The sequence below is a fragment of the Podarcis pityusensis genome (assembly GCF_964106645.2).
Source record: "Podarcis pityusensis genome assembly, chromosome: 12".
Classification (NCBI taxonomy): domain Eukaryota; kingdom Metazoa; phylum Chordata; class Lepidosauria; order Squamata; family Lacertidae; genus Podarcis; species Podarcis pityusensis.
The window spans coordinates 28,454,617-28,478,273 of NC_138037.1; the positions used below are offsets into that span (position 1 = coordinate 28,454,617).

General features: G+C 42.5%; 1 protein-coding gene across 14 annotated transcripts in view; it reads left to right on the top strand.

Moving 5' to 3' along the window:
- PPP1R9A (protein phosphatase 1 regulatory subunit 9A) overlaps positions 1–23,657 on the top strand; it is a 140,447-nt gene that overhangs the window by 109,411 nt on the left and 7,379 nt on the right. For 10 of the 14 annotated variants that reach the window (XM_080974571.1, XM_080974565.1, XM_080974577.1 and 7 more), the window contains 9 exons: positions 3,117–3,170; positions 5,634–5,863; positions 6,852–6,948; positions 8,264–8,435; positions 14,315–14,472; positions 14,987–15,278; positions 19,480–19,567; positions 19,678–19,755; positions 20,441–20,642. In XM_080974571.1, coding sequence (XP_080830697.1) covers positions 3,117–3,170; positions 5,634–5,863; positions 6,852–6,948; positions 8,264–8,435; positions 14,315–14,472; positions 14,987–15,278; positions 19,480–19,567; positions 19,678–19,755; positions 20,441–20,642 — 1,371 coding nt within the window. The remainder of the gene's footprint in view (positions 1–3,116; positions 3,171–5,633; positions 5,864–6,851; positions 6,949–8,263; positions 8,436–14,314; positions 14,473–14,986; positions 15,279–19,479; positions 19,568–19,677; positions 19,756–20,440; positions 20,643–23,657) is intronic. The other 4 variants (XM_080974566.1, XM_080974567.1, XM_080974568.1 and 1 more) reach the window with 1 other exon arrangement.

The window sequence follows — 23,657 nt, forward strand, 5'->3', positions numbered from 1 at the left end:
AGGGTTGGAGTGATGGGAGTGTGACCAGGGTGGAAGGGTGGATATCCAAAGGACTTTTGTAGCCTTACGTTGTGATGCTGTGCATGGTGTACTAGGGATGTTTGAGGATTTGGTTTGGCCCACATTTCTAAGTAAACTGATCTGATTCATGCTTTCCTGAACTAATACACGGATTGGAGCACAGTTACCCTTTTGATTTCTGTGCTGCTTTGAATTTTGCAGTGCAGCTCTAAAAACATACAAAAATATGTGTTAAATGTGTATGATGGGGGTAAAATGTGTACTGAGATAATGCAAATGCTTGCGCTGATTTTTAAAAAAGCAATGATTGGAAATTCACATTGAAACAGGGCAGAACAGATTTAGGAATGAGCATACTGCAAAGCTGTCGAGGACCAGAAATAGAACTGATCTGTCCATTCCTAATGTTTACCACCCAGTTTGGTGGGGCTTACCCCAGTAGATGCATTTAGAATTGTAGCCTGGAGATGGTTTTCTTTATTCTTTGGGTGCTATGTTTTGACTTCAGTTAGAATTACACTCACGTGCTTTAAGTTGCACAACTTTCTCTTGCTGAAACATATCCTTCCTAAAAACTGCAGGATGCTCTTTGGTTTGTCATTAAGGCAGGCTTGTTTGCTTCAGCTGCAAGCTCTGTGGGACCTACTGCGCTATGTTCCGACAGTTATCTGACTATGCAGTCAGCGTTCGTTATTTATTTTTTATAAGAGGGAGGTTCTGTTTTAGTAGCACAGGAAAGAGAAAACTGATAAAGCCATCTGCACCTGAGCAGATTGTATTTTACAAAACTGTTTGAGGGTCTGTTTGTTTTGCATTATTTACTGAACAGCCTAAATATAGTTCACTTGCTTGTGTAAGTGTTTTCAAAAAAGCAAGTAAGAGGGGGCTAGAAGCTACGTGATGAACTGTAATTTTCAATTAAGCTGTGAAAGTGCTGGATTCATGTGCTGAACACACGAGCGGATCGCTGGACTGTATAGTCTCAGGATTTGGAGATACAGGTTTTTCTCAGTTTAAAATGATGGATTAAACAGGAAGAGTTGCAGGAGAAATAATTTAAGACTTTTGATTAGCTTTAAGGCTAGGTGTTCTGCGCTTCTCTGTTGCCAAATTTATTTAGGGAATTGCTTTTTGCGTGGAATTTATAAAAAAGAGGGTGTCTTAGCATATTGTAATCAGATTACCTGAAGAACCACATTTTTAAAGATGAATCTGCCTGGGGCCTGAGATCTGCAGGAGATGCCCTCTTTTGCTTCCTGCCAATATCAGAGCAAGGGCGAGTGTGGCGGATGCACAAAGCCACCCTTCTGATAGTGGTGTCTCTGCCACCTAATGGAGTAGAGGTTGGGCAATTAGGTGGCAAGAGTGGAACAGTGCAGGCACACTGGCAGAGCCAATCTGGTGTTCCTGCTGGTGCACCCACACAGCCCCAGCCTCACTGCTTCCCTTTCCCACACCGTCTGGTAAAAGTAAGCTCCGCATGCCCCACCATGATGGCCACACCTGGGTCAGTGGGAACAAGGCCTTTTTGGTTGCTGCTTCCAGACTCTGAAATTCCCTTCCTTCCCAGGGAAGCCCATCTTGCCACCTCTTGAATGGTATTCTGCCAGCAGACCTTATTCTAACTGACCTTTGCCTGATTGTGGTTGCCTAGTGCCGAATGCTGTTTTTACTTTAGCTGGCTGTTGCTTTTACTTGTTCCTGTTTTCATTTTGCTCCTTTCTGTATCTTGATAGTCGTTTTCATTGGCTTTTTAAATTGAAATTGTACCTTTTGTTAGCTGCCTTGGACTTACTGGGATGGAAAGGTGGAGGCATATATTTAGATGATAAATAAATAGCCACAAGTTGTTGCGCTTCACCTGTGACATTTAGAAAAGAGAGTGCGGTTGAGGTCACTTTGATCACGCTGAAAGGCCATAAGTGGGCATAGCTTGTAGCACCTTTCTCCGTGACCCAAAGGGAACCCAACCGCAAGGTCATGTCTGTGCGTAACAGGTGAAATGCAGTGCTTTACATGCCACACACAGTTATTGTGTTCCTTAGCAGAAAAAAGGAAGAGGATGCATTCTTTTGCATGCATCTCCCCACAGCCCTTTGTAGCAGGGAAAGGAGAAAAACATGAGCTCGAGTAAATGCTGTGGGTAAATGGTGACCAGTTTGTTATGGAGGAAAGGACTGCGCTCTGCATATATATATATAATGCAAGTCTGTGTCTTGTGTGTGTAAAAACAAATGTGGCCATGGGAGAGAATGTATGTGCCTAGTGCAGGATGGGCTGTGACCATTGCAATACAAGGAGTGAGTACATGCACAGTACATCGGTGTGCATGTGTGTGTAAGCGTGTGTGTACATGTTTATGGAAAAGTGGGTCTACTGGAGAAATATGTGCATTCTACTCCGATGAAATCCAGTTTTGTTTTTGCTCTGGCATATTACCACCCCCCCCCCAAAAAATGTCCAAAAACCCACCCTAAATAGTACCTTGTCCAAGTCTGGAGATTCTTCTCCTGCGGTTCTTGTGATGGGTGAGGTGGGGGTCACAAGGGTAGACCAGCCATAAATACTTTCAGTGATTCATCCTGCTGAGATTGAGTTCGACACAACAGTAGGTTGAAGGTCACAATACATTCCTTCTTTGGTTGCAGCCTATATGTGTTGTGTCCTCCATAATGCTTGAGCCTTTTAATAGCTTTTTAGCTGCCCACTGTGACATGCTGGCTTAATCCGTGTTAGTGAGGCTTTCTAAGAATATTCATGTGCACATCAAATCTGGGCTGGCTAACAAGCTGAATACAACAATCAGTATTTTCTTCTCTTTCAAAACATTTGACTTGTCCTGGCAGATTCGATGTCCTAATCTGATATTCCGAGAGGCTAGCCAGCAACACTTTTTCTTTAATTAACTTGCATAGACTGAGTCATTTTCCAAGCTAGATATTTTAATTTACAGTCTACTGCACTGCAGCAGTCTTGTGGGCCTTCTGCTGTGTGTACTACAGTATTCAGGTGGCAGCACAGAAGTCTTTTGTTAAAAAAATTGGAGCTCTGGCATTTGCAGCTCACTTGTTCGCTTTGTGGTTTTACATTTTCAGTTGCAAATCAAACATGCAGTTACAGAAGCAGAGATTCAGAAGCTGAAGACAAAGGTAAGAATGATTACTGGCTACTAGAAAGAGCAATGTTCTTATTTTCAGCTGCTGTAAGTTTGTGTCCAAAGGGAAGCAAAGAAAAGTAAGTTCTCATTGAGAAAACGCAGCAAAAAAAGAGAGGTCTGTATGCAGTGGCTCCAGAGAGCTTGTTTTGGTAGAAATAGTTTATTCGAGTCTCAGGAGGATCATGATGACTGTTATTGCAAGGGAAATAGTTGCAATCGCAAATTAAATTTTTACTCCTTTCCCCACATCATTAGATCACTAACAGGCTTGAAAGGGGAATGGTAAAGAATTTGCTTTTAATATATGTAACAAAAATTACTTCTGGAAAGGCGAAGTATTTCTTTTCTTTTCTTATATAGACAAAAGTATGAGGAAGTTAACTCAGATACCACTTCGTTCTTTAATAAAACAGGATTTATGTTATATTAATTAGCCGGCCTTGTTCATAAGCCTGCATGAGACATTCATTTAAATGTTTTATTTCAAAATAAAATTCTTTCTGTTTATGTACCTTGCTGAATTCGGAGGATGCCCCCCCCCCCCCCCGCTAATTAAGTTAAAGTACAAGTTTCTTTTAAACTCAGAGTGGACACATAAATGTTTATTTTGTCACTGATGTTAGTGAGCCTGTCTGCAAGGAGAAAACATAAAAGGGGAATTCCTACATAATTTTTTATAATCTTCCTATTTTGATGTTTTTCCTCTCTGCTTCATTTGGGGGGGGGGGGAATTAGAAATCTTCTTGCCAGATTACAGTCTTACTTATCACTAGAAATCCTTGTGAGGCTAATTTGCTGCCTGCTGAAAATCTTACTGCCTTCAGAGGCTGTTGCCCTTGGCTAACATCCATTCATCTGCGATTTGTAAAAACAGAAGTCTTTGCTGTATTTTTTGCATGTTTCATTCTCTACCCCCACAACAAACCCTAAATAAAACAAGTTATTATACATGCTTAAGATCCATTTAAATGGAAGTTAAATCCACAGTTATAGGCTTAGGGTGACAGCCCTTTGATTTTAATGAGCCATAGGTATACCCACTTTTTTCTGGATTTTCCTAGTGATTTCTCAAGGCCAGGAGTTGTGAACATTTAAAGCTAGAATCATATTTGGCATGAATGCATTTAGACTGAGGTGTTTAAATACATAACCTACTATAAAGGGGTGTATGGAGTGTTAGGGAAGGGGTGGGGGACACGTTGGGCTCCTTCTTTGTTTGTCCACCTTTGGTCTCCCCCCCCCCCCCGCATTCAGCTCTTTCATATGGCTCCTAGAAGCTGACAGCACCCCAGGAACGGCTTCAACTCACCGACTAAACCAGGTGAGGGTAGTCAAGGGGTCTCAAGGGGTCTCGACAGACTCTGGCAGATTGAGTGGATGAGAGCAAGAGTGGGTCCAATGGTCAAGAAGGCAATTTCTGCACCTGCTGTAGAGGGAAGTGAGGGGCAGATGGGGCTCTTCAACTTGGCAACATAGCCCATATAGGAGAAGGAAAACTCTGATCCTAAACCTCCACTGCTTTGCGGGATATTTTTGGGAGGAAAAAAGGGCTAAGGAGTGAATTCTACACAAATCCGGAGTGGGATCCCTCAGGCGGTTGGATTGCACCTTGTATTCTGCCTTCTGGCAGCCAAGCAGGTGCCCAGCATCTTGCTCTGCTTTCCTTTGGACCGCATCAGCGAGGCCAAGAGGTGGGGTCCTGTCGACTGGGCAGCTCAGGACCTCCATACTCATTGCCCAGGGTTGCATCTCAGGGAAGTCACTTTGGTGCTGCTAATGCAGCAGTTTGGCTTCAGCTCCCCCCCCCCCAATTGTCTCTCGACACAGACAGATGCCAACAACAACTATAAAAGGCAGATGATTAGTTATTACACCCCACTTTATAGCTATGAAAGCTGTTAATAGAGAAGCTTCTTCCAACAACAACAAATACCCTTCAGGTACTAAGCAAGTGTTCTGCCTTAGGCAATGTTGCACAATAAATTTGTCAAAATATGCTTCATTTTATGTCTGTATGACTAATTTCCAGTTTGCCTTGCTTAGACACATGGCAAACTTCTGGGGAAAAAATAATGATACAAGCAGTAGTGTGTTCATTTTAAAACCGCAGAAGCCTAGGTGGATGCAAGGTGGGAAATGATGCATTTGAGATTATTCATTTAGCCTTAACATGGTCTAGAAAGTTCTTTAGTGCTCTGAAATTATTTCTGTTTTGAACATTACGTATTGTATGCAAGGATAGCCAACATGGTGGGCTCCAGATGTTGTTGGACACCAACTCCCACCAGCCCCGGTTGCCAGTGATAATGGAAGCAGGAGTTTGGCAACATCTGGAAGGGGCATCTCATTGGTTATACCTGCCATATAAGAATAGCACTCGGCTGCTGTTCCTCATGCGTGTTACTTTGAACCAACTGTACCTGAATGTAAAAGCATCTGCCTTCCTCTTTCAAAGCTGCAGACAGCTGAGAATGAGAAAGTAAGGTGGGAGCTGGAGAAGAATCAGCTTCAGCAGAACATTGAGGAGAATAAGGACAGGATGATGAAGCTTGAGAGCTACTGGATTGAGGCACAGACCCTGTGTCACACCGTCAATGAACACCTGAAGGAAACGCAGAGCCAGTATCAGGCACTGGAGAAGAAATACAATAAAGCCAAGAAACTGATTAAGGACTTTCAGCAAAAGTAAGCATGAGCTGAGATGCAGGTTCGGGCAAAATTTCTCAATCTGTGTAGCATAGGCATGCAGAGAGCCAGAGAAATAAACCGCAGTCCCTGACTTACAACATTTGGCTACAGACCATGGTTTGCTTGGGCTGAAACAAGCCACAATCTCCATATGATCTAGGAAGCTGCCTTAGACTGAGTCAGACCATTGCTGCACCTTGCTCAGTGTGGTCTAACCCTGACTTGTACTGGCTCTCCAGTGTTTCAGACAGAAGTCTCACCTAGTCCTGCCTGGAGAAGCCAGGAATTCAACCTAAGGCCTTCTAAATGCAAAGCAGATTCTCTGCCACTTAGCTAGAGTCCTTCCCCTGCTGGCCTACAGTCTTTTAATTCTGAGCCAGGAATTGTGACTTATTTCTCCATTGTGTTAGCAGGAAGTAGCAAAGAAGGCAAGATCAGCTCTCTTTGGATGTGCGAACTGGGCCAGAGCTTAAACCTTCTAAACATATATTACCACTCTGGGTTAAATCTGTAAATGTGTAGAAAATGTATACTTCCTAATAGGTTTACTCATAACTTTCCAGATCTTTGTATCTGTACCTTTAAAGAGATAAAACAAGAGTGGTAAAATGAAAGAGGATTTAATGCCAAGGACACACGCACGCCAACCCACCACTATATTATCTGTGCACCTGCATAATAAATTTATAAGCCTAATTTTAATAACGTGTATTTATTTAGTTTTGCCACTTCCACTGTGGTGATTAACAACTTTTCATAAAGCAAACAAGAGATAATTCAGGTTAATCTCCTACAATGTAGCTTCAGCTTATTCATGTTAATATAAAAGTATTTGCTCCACACATCCTCCCTCTTGCTGCTGCATTCTCATTATTATCAGGTCTTATCAAGACAATACATACTGAAGTGTAGCAGTCCATCAATTTTTTTCAATACCTATCGCAACTGACTCTTGTTCTAACCAGCAAATATATTTTTCCCTAAGAGAACTTGAGTTCATCAAGCGACAGGAGGCTGAAAGGAAAAAAATAGAAGATCTGGAGAAAGCCCACTTTGCAGAAGTTCAAGGTTTACAAGCTCGTGTAAGTAATTTTCAGTATTTTAGTTTATTTCATGGCTTTATTTTGGAAGCGTTGTTGCCTTTTAGGAGTAGGTGTGGCTGTAGGGATGTTCACACGCTGCATTCAATGAGTGCACAGTCTGTGTACCTCTGTACACAAATAGTTGACAGCTGTACACTTGTATAGTTATTCACATGTATGGTTAAAGTCTGCCTGCCCATGTGAACAGTAGTTGAGCTGTTCAGATCAACAAGTGTCCACCAGATCAACAAGCCTGTTACAAATGTTTTAAATAAGCAGACAACAGTACTATACTGCATAGGAATTATCATTGCATTCCAACAGGGTAGCGCAAAGCAACCAATGATATATAGTTTACCAATACATGGTTCGAGTACGGGCATAGGCAAACTCGGCCCTCCAGATGTTTTGGGACTACAACTCCCATCATCCCTGACCACTGGTCCTGTTAGCTAGGGATGATGGGAGTTGTAGTCCCAGAACATCTGTAGAGCTGAGTTTGCCTATGCCTGATATATTAACAGTACTAAATGTCTGTGTGGTACTAAATACATGCATGGTAGTGGTTCTGTTCATCTGATTAATGGAAAAGGTTTATTTTACCATATTTTTCCATGCATAAGACGACCCCTATTGTTTTAAACCCAAAATTAAGAAAATGAAACCCTAAAATAAAAGTGAAAATCTGGGTGATTGGCGGCAGCAAGTTGTTGCTCTTTTCTGGGGCGATCACCCTCAAAGTTTCCAGCATGAGGTACATTCAGTGCCCCATGGTACAGAAGCAAAGGCAGCAACTGGGGCACCACACGCTCCCTCTCGGTGGCAGCTGCTGCGCGGGGAAGCAGGCTCCCAAGCAAGGTGCCAAGGAAAAGCCAGGGGAAGGCAGCGGCCACTCTGCACCGGATCATGCCGTCGAGCAAACTGAGCTGAGGAAGGTGGTGAGTGGGCTGGGGGCAGGGTGGGAGTTTGAGAGGGGAAGAGGAAAAAAAGGAAAGAAGGGCAAGGAGAGGTAGCTGAGGCAGCTCTCCGTGGTGGTGGTGGTGGCAGCAGCTGCTCTCGATTCAGTGGTCGAGCCAGTGGGGGCTTCAGGAGACGGGGGGGGGGAGAGAAAGGCGAACGGCAGCAGGAGGGACCGCCTTAGCCCGCCCAAGCCAAAATCCTGGACATATGCTTAAATATTTTAAAAAATTCTCCTGGTGCTATGTTCCATGTACAAGACAGCCCCCAATTTTCTACTTTTTAAAAAAAGCAAAAAACCTCAACTTATACATGGCATTTTATTTATTTTGCTAATCGTTAACTTCATTTGTCCTAGATCAGAGAACTGGAAACAGAGGTTTTCAGGTTACTGAAGCAAAATGGGAGCCAAGTTAACAATAACAACAACATTTTTGAAAGGCAAACATCCCTTGCAGAAGTCTCAAGAGGCGATGCCATGGAAAACCTTGATGCAAAGCAAGTGTCTTGCCTGGATGCCTTAAGTCAAGGTTTGTTTGAACCAGATGATAAGCTTGAGGATTGCGTTGTTTCTGTGTGATGTAGTTGTACTGACTTAAAAGTTTTCGGAGTGGTTGCATATGCATGACGTGGCAAGCCGTATACCATGCTTTACTGTGTACAAGTCAGTCGTGCACCCTTTGCTCCTTCTCAGTTGTACTTGGGAGAAATAGGTCATGATCCCTTACGTAGTGTTAGTTCTGAACCAGGGACCGTGGATTGTTTCACTCAAACCAACTATGGCCGGTAAGCCAAGGACAAACCTTTGCTTATCGTCATCCACTGGAGCCAACTCCAGGGGGCTGTGGGTTCTTTGGCACCCACAATAAAGTATTTGTGGGGCTGGGCCCCCACAAAGTCAGTGGGCAAAGCTGAAACCCGTCATTGCAGGCACCCACAATCTTTGGCGTGAGATGGCACCTATGTCATCACCATTTGTTTGGAGTGAAACAAAGCACAATCCCTGCTTCAGACATAATGCATTCAGGCATGACACTAAGCCAGGGATTGTGGCTGGTATGACTGGGGCTAAGCGAAGCAGTCACCAGTGACGTGAATATGGTGATGGTTGATGGCTCTCTGTGACATAAAAATGTGGCCAGCGTAATGTACGATGTGGTGACCCATCTGTAATACTATCATACATAATTTCATAATGCCTGTAAAAGCACATGTATTCCGTTCAGTTATATTTTTATCCCCGTTCATTGTTGACATTGCTAATAAAAAGGTTAAGAATATAAATCTATATCTCCTCTTCTATATACCATATCAGGGGGTTTTTATGTTGTGTACTTGAGAACAAAACATCACAATTTTCAAAAGGGGTCTTTTATGTGCAAAAATAAACAAATTGTTTGTGTAAATGTATGAACGTCTCTCTCTCTCTCTCTGTGTTGATAGATAAATATGTACAGTTTACATGTACAAACGAATGTATTTGGGCCAAAATAGATCAGTGTGCAGTCATCCAAGTGCCAAAAGTACATGAGGACTGCCATTCTCTCCCCTAACATGTCACCACTAGCTTTCCTTTAGTCCTTTTCTCACACTACTTTTCTCTGATCTGTCCTGGATATGGAACATGACCGAGGAAAAAACTCCTGCAGGAAGTAAGTCTCAGTGTGTGATTTTGGCAGATCCACACTTCAACACACATCTGCCATCTTCACATGTGGACACAAACCCCCATATGTGTATGAGAACCTCCATTCATCATAGGAGCAGCGTATCTGCTTGTACGGCCCTTTGCTGGTTATGCATAGGCTTTCGACTGTGGCTGTACCTTAATAGATTCTTTATAATGTTCTTTTAGCGAATGTCCTTGGCATGTAGGTTTTTAAAGAGAGGAAATAAGAACAGAATGTTGTGATGTTGAGGGTGTACACAAGTCTCTAGAACTGAGTGCTCTGATGTTCATTGCATATATAAGTCCATCATGACAACTGGAGTAGTAAATCTCGCTGCTCTGCTAACAGAATTGCAAGTGTGTAATGGGACTCTTCATTAAAGGCCCTGGTTTTGAGGCCACTTCATGCATTGCACATAAGCACTTTCTACAAAGGAAACAATGTGAAACCTATATGCAGTGGTAGGCCCATCACATTTCATTGTCCATATACATTCTGGGAAAGCTTAATTTGCTATAGCACGCTATGGCATTTCCCCATGTACATAAGGGTGAAATATATTTGTGTAGACATGATCAGCATCTACATGCTGTTTCCTACACAAAAAAGTGTTTTCCATGTCAAGAATGCATACTGGGTGAAGTGAAGGTTTTGCCCACAACTCTTAGTTAAAAATCCATCGTATCTGTGTGATTGAACTGTCCTATGGATATCTGTGAGCAAATGCAGTATAGCTAGGGCCAAGCTTTTACTTAAACTTTTGATAGATGAAAAATAGGAATAGGGAGCCAGAGGCCTTCCAAAGGTTGGTGGACTCCAAGTCCTATCAGCCCCAGCCAACGTGGCCAGTGGTTAGGTGTGACAGGAATATCCAGATGGCCACAGGTTCCCCTTCCCTGTATGATGCAAAATGTTCAAAAAAATAGCTGTTGGAGACCATCTATCAGGCTGAAATGCTTTTTTGAGAAATAGTGACATAGAATAAGGGAGTATTTTCTTAGCCTATGGCAACTCTGTAGGGCGTTCTGAGTCATGAGACCATTGTGCAATTCAGGCAAGAAGCAGCTGTTGCAAGAAATGTTAAGCATTTGACTAGGAGCAGGAAGTATCTCATTCCTCCTCTGCTCCTTAAGAAATATACACTTTATTTAGATGTGTGTTAGAAACTGCTAGTTGGTCTCTCCACTCCTCCCCTTCCAAGGAAATGATAATAGATATCCTCCTCTGATGTTTCAGAGTGTGGTAATGCAAGATGGTGGGAATCCTCATGGACAGTATTATGCTCTAAATGCATGATTTATTCCTATTTCAAAGATGGAATGAATTGCTTGATAGTGAAGTCTTACAGCCTGTGTGTGTGTGTGTGTGTGTGTGTGTGTGTGTGTAGTGAAGAGAGAATCCTAGATTCCTGTAAAATCGCAAAAGCTTGCAACAGTTATACCAATAACTGAATGTGGCCTCTGCCCAATGTGATGACAAGTTATGCAATGGAGGCAGATTTTGATTCTAATCTGAATAGCTCATTTTGGAACCTGGGTCTTGTTGCTGCCCCATGCCACTTCCCTGGGGCCACTGCCATTTTCTATTCTATAACACCATTTTGGAAGAGGCGGTATACATGCTATGATTAATGCTATAATCCTCTGTCCATAACCTGCTGGCTTGAAAGCCTTGCCGTGTTTGTTTTCTTAAAGCAACTTTTAAAAAAAGAAAGTACCATGCACATAAATGTGGTGCTTTTAAAATGTCAGTAGCAATGCAGTTAATTCTGTAGTTTCAAATTTCTTAGGAAAGCTTTTGAGTGAATGCCACCATGTATCATGTTACTATTTACTTAGCGGGTTAGTTATAAAACTTCCTCCTTTGTCACCCTTCTGTTTGGCACATTACTCTGAGCGTATTTCATGGAAAATAGACTTCATAGATGCGTAACCCTGAAGAAAGAAGGTAGGAGCAAAGAATTAGTTTAGGCTGCAATCCAAAAGGGTTCACGTATAACCAACATTTTTAGGTAACAACAACAACAACAACCCTGAATTACTGTTTGTTTTGATACTGCTTCTTAGAGCAGCCAGACTTCTGCCTTAACTCCTGTACATTCACAAAGTATTTTTCGGAGTCAGGGTGATAAACACTATGTGTGCAGTGTTGGAGAAGAGACCACAACTCAGTGGCAGAACATCTGCTTTGCTTGCATGTCCAGGGCAGCATGGCACCTGGACACGCAATGCACCCTTTCTGGAATCCTGGAGAACCACTACTCAGCTAGGTAGCTTCCTGTGACTGCCCTAATTGCAAAGTCCCCAAACTGCTCTTTGAACCTGAGATGGTTTTTTAAAGTGCAATTGGAGCGGCAAGAGGGACAATTTTTCTAGAGGAGGGTCGAGTGTGTGAACACCCCCCAATATGTATTGCTGATTTTCACCTGACTTCTTCCACTCTGCCCCATCGGGTTGTTGCTGTTCTCTTTATATTAATCACGCTGAAATATTCACTTGGCAAAATAACCTATTGCGTTTGTTTCTGAATCCTCTCTTGACTATAAATAATTGCTTCAGCATAATTGCCTTCAGGAGTTAATTCTCTCCTGCCCCTCCTTTTAAATTGAAATCCTCTCTAAGTACTCTTTGTGAGGTATTAAGGCTATTATTGTTTCAAACACCTTATGAAGATCTTTTGGACTTAGGTAACCATAGTGACACAAAAGGGTACATGCTGATTCCATTTGCGCAATCAGCGGCAAAAGTCTCAGCTGACTCTGTCAAAACCATGTTTATGCCGATCGGGTCCCATCTTGCCTGTGTACTTACTTACTTTGAATACTTTGGCTTCACCTAATGGATCAGGTGTTTTTTTAATATGGGGGGGGGGGTACCAGTATTGGTTATATAAGCCTATTTGCAGCTGCTTCTCATAGGATATAATTACATATGTACTTCTATTACAAACTGAGGGGCAAGCTAGACATGATATCAATTGCAAGATCACAATTAACATGCTTGATTTTTAACATTTAAATAGCAACCAAAGGGTGCATGTGATCAGGACTCCAATTTGTGAGGAGGTTAACCCTCTCCCTGCACACACATGTGAACTGTGATCTGTATGAAAACCACACCCTCCTCCTAAAGCATCTATTTGCACTTAGAGGGGAAGCTTCCATTGGCAGGAGTAGAGAGTACGGCAAAGGATTAACAGACATCCCTACAGACTGTTGTACAAATCTTGATCTCTTCTCCACTAATTTTTTTTAACAAATCGGTACAAATTTATATGAATGAAGTTGTTGTGACTTCTCTCATGGAATGCTGGGAAGTGTGTTTTGGTGATGATTCTGCAAATTCTGTGAAAATATCCTAATACAGTGTACTTTGATCTCCAGATGTTTTATCTCCAGATCTCCAAACGTTGTTGGACTACAACTCTTATCATCTCCAGGCATAATTCCAGGCGAGGGATTATGGGAGCTATGATCCAATAATACCTAGGGACCAAAATTTGAGAAACACTCAGTATTCCCTCACAGATCTACAGTTCCCATGGTTCTTTAGCTTTCTGTCGTCATTGAGAAGGTGGCTTGAGGTGCTTTGGCAGCTGTGGCAAAATGCCCCACTGCTGCCCCCATGATGGGAGCAGGGCATGAGGTTCTTTAAGAGCTTACTCTCAAGAAGCCCTTGCAAAGCCTTGCCACCCTGCTGGGTTGGGGCAGGAAGATTCAGCAAATGGTTCTTAAGGCATAACTGTCAATGTTCCCCGTTTTTATAGGGAAATTCCCTTATTCCGAATAGGATTCCTCGCAAGAAAAGGGAGAAGTTGACAGCTATGTCTTAAGGAGAAGCTTTCACCGAATCTCCTCCTTCCCACCCAGAGACAAGGCTCTGCAAGGGCTTCTGCACAGTTTTAGAATACACAAAAATTGATAGCTCCCAAGTTAACAAAGAAAGTGACCATGGTAATCCCCAAAGAAAATGAACAAGCAAATTAACTTAATAACCACAACAAGGAAAAGGTCTAAAATCACTAGACAATTCAATTATCAAAATAGGTTCCTAATTTAAGGTAAAACAATTTTTGTCTTCATGTGGCCAGGACCAAAGCAGAACAGAACATCATTTGCCAGTTCCAAATCTGCAGCTGCATTTTTGAAACCTGTCTGGCCCCATGTCCGAATGTAGGTCAGTGTAGGGGTGCAGTTTGTGTGTCATATCCTCACCTCTTTAGCTATCACATCATATGCAGGTGTGTGAGAATAGATGGGATGGTACTGTGACTCTTGAGTGTTTAAGAACCAAGGGTTGTTTACCGTTCTTCTTTAAGCATGAATCTTCTCAGCTCTGACTTCTGTTTTCATATGTACTATCTTAAGTAGAGTCATACCGGCAAGGTAGCTGTCTTAAACCACCACACTTCAGTGGCTGAACTAAACTGCCCATCAACTAGCTGTACTTTATAATACAATGGTTTTCTATTTCGCTTTCCACGGGTCCTCCTGAGGCTTCAGCATCTTCTGGTGCTCTCGTTTCCATGCAGCAGCTCCAAGGTTGTACACAATCTGATGACAACAAAGGGACAATGGTTTCCACTGAAATAAGCAGCATGTATGAAAATACGGCTTGATTTGTATAGAATTGCAGACTGTATCTCCAGATAGTGGCATGTTTCAATGCAGGTCGTGATTTTCTATTCTCTCTCTCTCTCTCTCTCTCTCTCTCTCTCTCTCTCTCTCTCTCTCTTGAAAGATTTTAGTGAAGCAGTTCCCGAGACAGAAAGGCTGGACTCAAAAGCACTGAAGACTCGAGTTCAGCTTTCAGTGAAGAACAAAAGGTCAAGACCAACTAGAACAAGACTGTATGACAGTATCAGCTCCACAGATGGAGAGGACAGTCTTGAAAGAAAGGTGATTCTTCTCTCCCCTTCCCAACCTTCTCATCAGTTGTTTCCTTTCACCATGCTCCCTCCCTGGCGGTGTTTACTAATTTGTGATGAAAATGTACAATGAAAGAAAGTATTTCTTCTCCCAATTTGAAGGTAAAACACCTGTGTTCTTTCAGCAGTTTCAAGACTTCTGATTTAATATTACACGCATTCTGATGTGCTGTCTTTCATTATTTCCTCCCCCCCCCCATGTTATTAATTCTTTTTATTCAAACCCAACCGAGTCGATGCTTAGCAGGTAATTTTATTTCGATTCAGAGAGCTTGAAATGCTAATCATTGCGAAGGAAATGGTTACAAATGGAAAGCAGATAAGGTAAAAGCTTAACGGTGCAAAATTATTGGAATAGTGCTCCGAAAGGAGACGCGGGATGGAAAGCAGGTGCCGAAGAGGTGAACTTGCGCTTTCAAAGTAACTCGCTGTGTGGTTGGTTCCTGAAATGCCATAATCTGCTTCACAATCTCTTATATCAACAGCCTTCGCGCAGTTACGGTAGTCCCATGCACATTACCAAACCACCTCTGCCTGTGTGTATGAGAGCCTCCTCACCTGCATCAGATTCTGGTGCTTCCTCCCTTTCCCCCGTGGCTAGCAGTGCAACGTTTGCATTTGACAACGTAACTGGAAACCAGGACGAAGGGCGGCCGTACACGAGTGTTGTATGTTCCCATGGAGATACTCCACTCTCCTCACCTTCAAAATCCTGTCTGAGCTACGAAGCTTCGCCTGTGCATCATCCAGCCAGCAGGAGTATCTTCCATGATGAAGGTATAGCTGTGATTTTGCATGCTGCTGCGTCACTTTTCTCGCTGTGTGTAATGAGTTCAGTTGTCGGTGGTTGTGTCCTTCTGTCGCCTCCCAGAGAGGGTCACCTGGCTCCCCACACTACGGTCTCTTAGGTACCAGGCAAATACATTTTTGTCCTCACAGGCCTTTTAAACATGTTGGTGTTCGTAGATATTCGCTAGCTGTTTTATATTGATTTTAAGTTGATTTTAAGTTGCTGTCTTTGTGTTGGTTTTACTTGTCTTTTATTTATTTGTAATAGGTGTAAGGGGTCAAATATTGTACTTTAGTTTGCATTTTTAGTTATCTGTAAACCACCCAGAGAACTCAGTTATATCGGTGGTAGATAAATGTAATAAAAAAAAGTGGTCATAAATTAAGGTTCCAACAAAACATTTTATTCACTTCCCTAATTAGAAAGTCTGGTTTTCCTCCTCTTTGTCATTCGGAGCTTTTAAATCATTTAGTTAAAACCATTGCTTTTTTTCTAAGGCTGATTTTGGAATGAGTGAGTTGGGAGATACAATTAGAATATGTCTCAGTTATTTTAAACATCTGCCCAATTCTGTGAAATACAGTCTTTGCCTTAAATCAAGGGCACACAATTTAGTTTGGGGAGAACTTATTTTAGATTTGTTCTGAAACCTAGCAAAGTGTTTTAAGTACAATGTCAGGAATTCGCATTCTGTGAGAGAAGGTCCAGTGCTTTTGTATCTAATTGTGGTTGACGTTTCAGAAATGGATTGAATCGATGTATTGCACTTCAGAAGTGAAGGTGGTAGAAAAGCTCATGTTTTAGTTTGTCTGCCATCTTCATGGAAAAATACATAGCTCAAGAAAATTCTTGCACATATACAGCTCTCAAAGTATGATCAAGAACATAGGGAATTGCCTTATGCCAGGCTGACAAAAACTAGTGGATTGTGACACCACCCACTCTCTGAATTGTGTGAATTGGTCCCTCAGTGTGTGGGGGGTTGTAGTATAAATATAGAGTCTTGAACTCAATTATTGTTCTTCCTTTGTATTCATCATCTCCTTTGTTCCTAATAACTCACATACGCAATCAGAATTGCTCTCAATGACCCCACTCAAGCAAGAATCGCTTAATAATGATTATTCCTCAATAATGTTTAATCACTGGAGAATCCCATGTTTTTCCCGCCAGGAGTGTTATACAAGCAGCATTAAGTGTAAAAGCATATTTTAATGAATATGTTAGAATCAAAGTGAAACCATTTGCTTCAGCATAGAAATATTTGAATGTAATAAGACCTCTTTTGCAAGTGTTTCTAATTGGGGCACAGCAATTCTGTGCTCCAGTAGGAAGCATTTGATAATTTGAAAGTTTCCCCCTCCTTTTCTTTTACAATACAATGCAAGAGATGGGGGGGGGTCATTTTCAGCCCCTGGGGGCCTCATTTCCCCTTAGGCAGTCTTCCAGGGACCATGGGCAGCAGGTGTGACTTGCCTTCATGCAGAAGGCTGCAGGGCAGCCACGCACAAGCCCACAGTTTCTAGACAGGCAACTCCCCATTTACGTAGCAACGTGTGTTTAAGTGAAATCGCATATATTTGGAACACCATTGAAGAAGCCGGCAAACTTCTAAACCTCTGGAAACCCTTTAAAAACCTTTGAAAAAGCCAAAAATCCACCGAACTCCACCACAATTGTTCTCTCCAAACCTCCTTGCTCAAACTCCCAACTCTCTGTAGGCCTCAAAGGTTGGTGCAAAGGCTCCTGCAATTGCACTTTCAAAGGCTTGTGGGATTGCTGGGCACTGTTTTGTGCCATTTTTGCACTCTTTTAGGGGTGTTTTTACCCCTTTTCCGTGCCACTTCCGTGTCCACAGTGATGCACAGCCTTTCATACCTTGAATGCGCCTAAGTGGGGACTCGCCTGTACTTACGTCTCCCCAACCAGGCAAGCGAGAGTACTGTTCTTGGGCATGTTCCACTGTTCAAGGACACAGAGGACGGAAGGCTGTGGCCTAGGGACATTGGGGCACAACTGGGGAGAGTCCTGTGAGCCAGCTAGAGAGGCCTGGAGGGCTCCTTTTGGCACCCGGGCCTGCTAGCAGAGGACTATGTTACATTTTTTATGTCAATCTCCTACTCAGTAAATTCAGCACAAGCACAAGACTGTTTCAACTCCAACCTCTTTACTAGCAGTCTAATGTAACCCCAAGGCCCCCTAACAGTCACAGAGCCGTCAGATGTATTAACCCCATTAGGCGTGTGGCATCTTGCCAGAAGGGAACATTTGCAGTCCATCTTCCTTCTCTCTCAAACACACGGGCGCATGTGTGCACCTAGCAGCTTCTCTGCATCCCCTCTGTTGTTTTAAAATACCTTTTTGCTATGTTCCCCTAGATTTATATAGTTTGCTTGCTCTTGTTAACACGGGAAGTTTGCCCTTCGTGATTTAAAAGCCTTTCTGCATTTCTTACCCCGGGGGAGGTTTCAAAGTGCACTATAAAAATAGCAGTACATTTGTAACAGCGCAAAGACACCTTCTGACCAGGATCCAAGGAGCCCTTTTAGGCATGTGCAAAGTCTTGCTTGCACAGCAGGCTTTTCACTTCTTTGTTTCTGGAAAGCAGCTGCTCGCTGTGCATCAAAGGGTGTTTTTGAGGCTTCCACAGTATTCAGGGCTGGCTTGTTGGGTGGCAGGTTTGCTGTTGGGGAGGAAGGGACTTTGAAGCCCATATGTTGCTGTGGAGTATTGCACCTCTTTGGATCCTGGCTTGCATTTGTTGTTGTTGTTGTTTAGTCGTTTAGTCGTGTCCGACTCTTTGTGAGCCCATGGACCAGAGCACGCCAGGCACTCCTGTCTTCCACTGCCTCCCGCAGTTTGGTCAAACTCATGCTGGTAGCTTCGAGAACACTATCCAACCATCTCGTCCTCTGTCATCCCCTTCTCCTTGTGCCCTCAGTATTTCCCAACATCAGGGTCTTTTCCAGGGAGTCTTCTCTTCTCATGAGGTGGCCAAAGTATTGGAGCCTCAGCTTCAGGATCTGTCCTTCCAGTGAGCACTCAGGGCTGATTTCCTTCAGAATGGATAGGTTGGATCTTCTTGCAGTCCGTGGGACTCTCAAGAGTCTCCTCCAGCACCATAATTCAAAAGCATCAATTCTTCAGCAATCAGCCTTCTTTATGGTCCAGCTCTCACTTCCATACATCGCTACTGGGAAAACCATAGCTTTTACTAGACAGACCTTTGTTGGCAAGGTGATGTCTCTGCTTTTTTGTCTGTATGCAAACATGCTCATTTCCTCGCATCTCTTCCTGAAAAAATTACCAGTACCATCTATCTCAGCTGGGTTATTTGCTTAGAGCTGCAAAGAGCTGGTATACAGAAACAGAACTTCTCTCTACATTAAAAAAAGAAAGAAAGAAACATGGGCCCTGGGTCCTGAATTTTACAATAGCAGCATCAATACTAATTAGCCATTGCAGTAGATATCACTGAAATGTGTCTTAATCTTTCTGTCTTTTCTTGTATCTTTCAATGTTATGCAGGCACACATTATCACTGCACATAGTATTCCCTTTTACTCCAGTTTTCTTTGGACTTTTAATTACTTACGAAGTGTAAGCTTTTGTATGTATATAAGTACATGATAAATTAGCAAGTCATCCACAGACCTTTTGTTGGGATTGAATGGTGGCAAATAGGCAAGTAAGCTACATGAAGAATTTGAGACGTCGTTGAGATTTTTCTAGTGATTGTGCAAAAACAAGAACTGATTGTTGCCCAGGCTTATGATCTAAATAATCTATTACTAGTACAGAGGGAAGATTCTCATGCGACCTTCTTAAAAATGTTTTCACTACAGCAGTTCCCACTGCCTAAGAAGCAAGCCACAGTTCAGTTTAACAAGCTGCTTGTCTCTTCAGCTGCTAAATGTCAACAAAGGTTTTGACCAAACCTGCTGATCCCCTCTGTATGCAAAAACAGCATTTTAGATTACAGCAAAGGTCTTTCCTAGCAGGCATATGGTCCATACATTTACAGTTTTGCCTTGTTTGAATAATAAATGTTCGACTTGTGATGATTTTGGGGGGTTGTGTGTGTGTGTACGTGAATTTTTCTGGATGCAAAAACAAAGTGCTGTTTTAATGGTAAAACACAAATGGCTATAATGAACTGTGTTTTTTTAATGTACAAATATGTCCTAGATGGTGCCACAGGTATACAATCCCCAAGAACATCCAGCCCTTCTATGGGGCATATAAGGACAATAAAACAAAAGTTTGTGGACTTGGGGTAAGCATTGATTTCTCATTAACGAAGATTAAAACCTTTTTTAAAAATAAATAAATAAATAAATGGTGTACTACCTTTTGGACACTCTTTTGACTCTTTTAACATTGTAGGGCTCCCTTGAGAAGGAGTTCTAACAAAGGCAAGAAGAGAAGAGAGAAGGAAGCAGTTAGGGTCTCTACTGGCTGCAGGTATGAGTGAATAGCACGGGTATAACCAATTTCAGGCTCAAATAAGTCCTACTGTGATTAGTGGAACTTTCTTGCTCATAAGTGTGCGCTGGATTGCAGTCTTACTGTCTCCCAGCCTTCAAGCTGTGTAATTTACACGAGCCCCATATAGAGAGCACTGCAAAAGTCCAGACTAGTTGTAACCAAGGCATCAACAATAAAGGCTAGAGCTGCTCCCCCCCCCCCCTACAGTTGCAGCCACCAAACTATCTGTGGCTGGTAAAAAAAGAAAGTGCTACAGCTCTTTCAACATCTTACTTCATAGTAGTTTTTGTTAATTTGTTTAGGACTACCAAAATAGCCTGTACAGTGAAGAACAGTTAATATTTCAGGCAATAGCTGAATAGCATGAAATTATTATTCTTTGCTGTATACTTGACGGTAGGTTTTTACTACTTTGTGCTGCCTCATAAGATGTACAGTATGCGTTCCAGTTACAGGTAGGTAGCCGTGTTGGTCTGCCGTAGTCGAAACAAAATAAAATTAAAAAATTCCTTCCAGTAGCACCTTAGAGACCAACTAAGTTAGTTATTGGTATGAGCTTTCGTGTGCATGCACACTTCTTCCTTTATTCTTTTTTTGTCTACGGCGACTTTATAGTTTTTAAATGTCTAATCTATGTGCATTACTACCTTGTGTTAAACAGGACAACTAAGGAGCTGCTGGAGTGCTCAGCAAGTAGAGTGTCTTTAATCAAGCGGTCCTCCTCTCTCCCACATAGTCCCATTCCATTTGCATGGTATGGAGAGAGCAGCAGGAGATCCAATTCTTCCAGCAATCTGCCTTCACCTACCAGCTCAACTGATCCTTCCTCTGAAAATCTAAGTCCAGCTAAAAAGGGGTCCAAGGTAGAAAATGCAAAGTACCTCCTCCCCAGTGCATGGAGTGGCTTAAGCGAGGTTGCTATTACTGGCTTAACGCAAAGGATCTGCGTTATAGTAACTGCAAGCAACGTGTTCATTGTTCAGCAAAAATGTGATATGAGCATTCCAGGTTGTCTTCTGTGTCTCTTTAATGAATGTTATCAGAGTAATTTATATGCTAGTGTCAAACTGCCAAGTTCAACGTGGGCTTGATGCCAGCATATATAGCTGGACAGTCTTTGTTCGGACTTTTTAATGAACTTGCTTAATTTGTAGATGTGTAGGGGGGCGGGAACCATGGCAGGTAACAGCTGCAGCTCTTTGGCCTTCTTGGAATCATAAGCATGAAAGAAAGGAAAGAGGGAATGTGCAACATGTAATGTTCGAAGTTGCTAAGGGGGGAAGAGGGAACAGGAGGACCCACTGCCCTGTTAAAAGCTTATCACTGTATTTGCAAACCCAAATTATAGGGGATACCCTCTTCTTTCCCAAAGCTTTTGTTCCATAAAATTATATTGAAGCTTTTTCATAATACAATACAATAAAAAACAAAACTATTCTAAATGAAAACAAAAAGGAGAGACTTCCATGTTCCAGATCATGGTTTGAAGGCACATGATTCTGCAGTCTTGCAGAAATTAAGCACAAATTAAGCTTGTGCAAAGAACCCTCTCCTCCTGTAATATCCAGAAACTGTTGATTGGCATGGCCTCATTGCTCCAGCATTCATTTTGCTTTAAAAAAAAAATCCTGCAATTTTTATTTTGTTTTATTTTTGCAAGTTCTCACCTAAAGTGCAAGTAAGTATTTTGAGCCACACTGAAATATGTTGCTTTGACTACCGCATTGATTGTAGGGTCAGCTTTAACACATCCCACTGAAATATTGGCACATTTTAAACAAAATATCACTGTTCCATCTCTTCATTTCTCTGTCATTTCTGCTCCTTTCACCAGACAAGATGTTCCTGTCAAGCATCTTGGGTATTACGTTTAATTCCATTTTGAAGTTCTTCTGAACTAAGAAAAATTGAATTGTTTAAAATGAACGTTGGTCCTTTTTTCTTTTTAACGTGCTTGCATGTTGCTTTTAGCATGGTAGCTTGCAAATAATATTTTGTACGGCAATGTTACATGCTCCACATATTAGTTGTCTTCATCTCTGCAGCATTCCTTGAGAATCCCTTTGACCAATATGAGGGTGAAAATGAAATTCAGATAGTTTGTGTGATTGTTGTGCTCTGAAAACACGCCTTGGTGGATGTGTAGCCAAGCTGAGACTGTCTCCAGTGCAAGATGCTGTCTGCCAGTCAGTGTGAGCAGTACTGAGCCGGGTTCTGCTCAATATAAGGCAGCTTCCTATGTTCTCCATTGAAATGAAACCATATTACACGTCTTCCATTCATATTAATAAGGTCTGCATAGGCCAGGTTTCACGGGTCTTTTACTGTTCTTTCCTGCACACTGCTTCTGTCCTTTGTGAAATGTGTGAACTGGACTTTTGTGTGTATGAACTGAACTTTTATGGGAGCAGCCAGACAGAACCGCCAAGTTGTAATTGCAACCAAGGAGTTCAGAACCATAGCAAAACCATTGCATATTTGGTCATCTGTGTCCAGTGGGGATGAATGCAAAAAGAACCTTATTTGAATAAAGCAGCATTTAAATGCATTTTAAAAAGGCAAATAAGTATAAATAGCAGGTAAATGAAGTCACCGTCTTTTACGAAGCAAAAGGGGGGAAAGCTTAGTTCTGTAATTTGGCTATTTTCATCTCTTTGTGAAAAACATTTTCAGATCTTGGTTTCACCGATTCAGGGCATCACGTTTTACACGGTGACACACTTCTCTGTTATACACCATACAGCCCTTTTCAATTGAAACTGGTTAAATTACATGTTTGCTACAGCTCAGTGCTTAAATCAAAAGCATGGTCAACATCACTACTTCTGCTGTGTGGCTTTAAAGAAGGGGAAGCCCTGCAACAAAGACAAAATCCTATTCAGACACCATATTTACTGTACGTTGCCTTATGCTTTCTTGTCTGCTCTTGCCTTTTCCTTGCTTCCTGTTTCAGTGTTTCCCAACAAAACCTATGCTTGAAAACCAAGAAGAGCTCCTCATTGAACTATCATGGTGGCAGCCTTTGCTTTTAACTCACTAGCTGTTAAGTAGGTGGTTACATAGCAGGTCCTCGCGTTTCTGAAGCTACAGCTGTGTTCACCAGACCTGCGTAAAGCAGCACTGTAGACAAGCCCCTGCAACTGATCGTGGTCTCTGCAGCGGGTCATAGCCACCCTCCTGACCAGGGGCGCCAACTTGTCCCCCACATTGAGGGTGTGCAGTCAAGTGATGCGTCATGTGACACTGTCTGGCATGTGCCGGGAGAGGGCAGGACACGCAGAGGTCAATCTTTGCACTTGCTCATTCCAGCTGCCACCTGGCTCCTGGGCTGCCAGGCGGGAGCATGGGGCACACAGAGGGAGCTGGTGCCCCCTCTGCCCCCTATACCCAGTGCACCTGCTCCTGACACCAGCATAGTTGTTGCTTACCTAGATAGGACTGGGGTGGGGATAAGGCTAATGAAAGAGACCATCCATCTGACACTACTGGCAGTGCATCCACATGCACCCACCACCTCAGCCCCATCCATGTAAGCAGCAGCCATGCCAATGTCAAGAGGACAGCTCCTTCCCAGCACAAAACCTCTCCATTCTTAAAAGTTTCCATGGAAAAGGACAAACGTTGGACAAATGGCTCAAGGGCAGTGGCAGTGACAAAGATATTTAGGAAAGGAATTACTATTAAGGTCAGACTACGTTTGATCTTATTGTCTAACCTCCCCCCCCCCCCGTCCGTCCGTCTGTTCCCACCCACACTTTTACTCAATTTCAGCAGCAGGCAAAATCGCCAGTTTTCATGGGAAATAATAGAGTCAGAGCGCTTAGTCACCCAAGCCATATTTCATGTAAATCTCTCCCTAGGAGCTGTTGCTAAGCCAG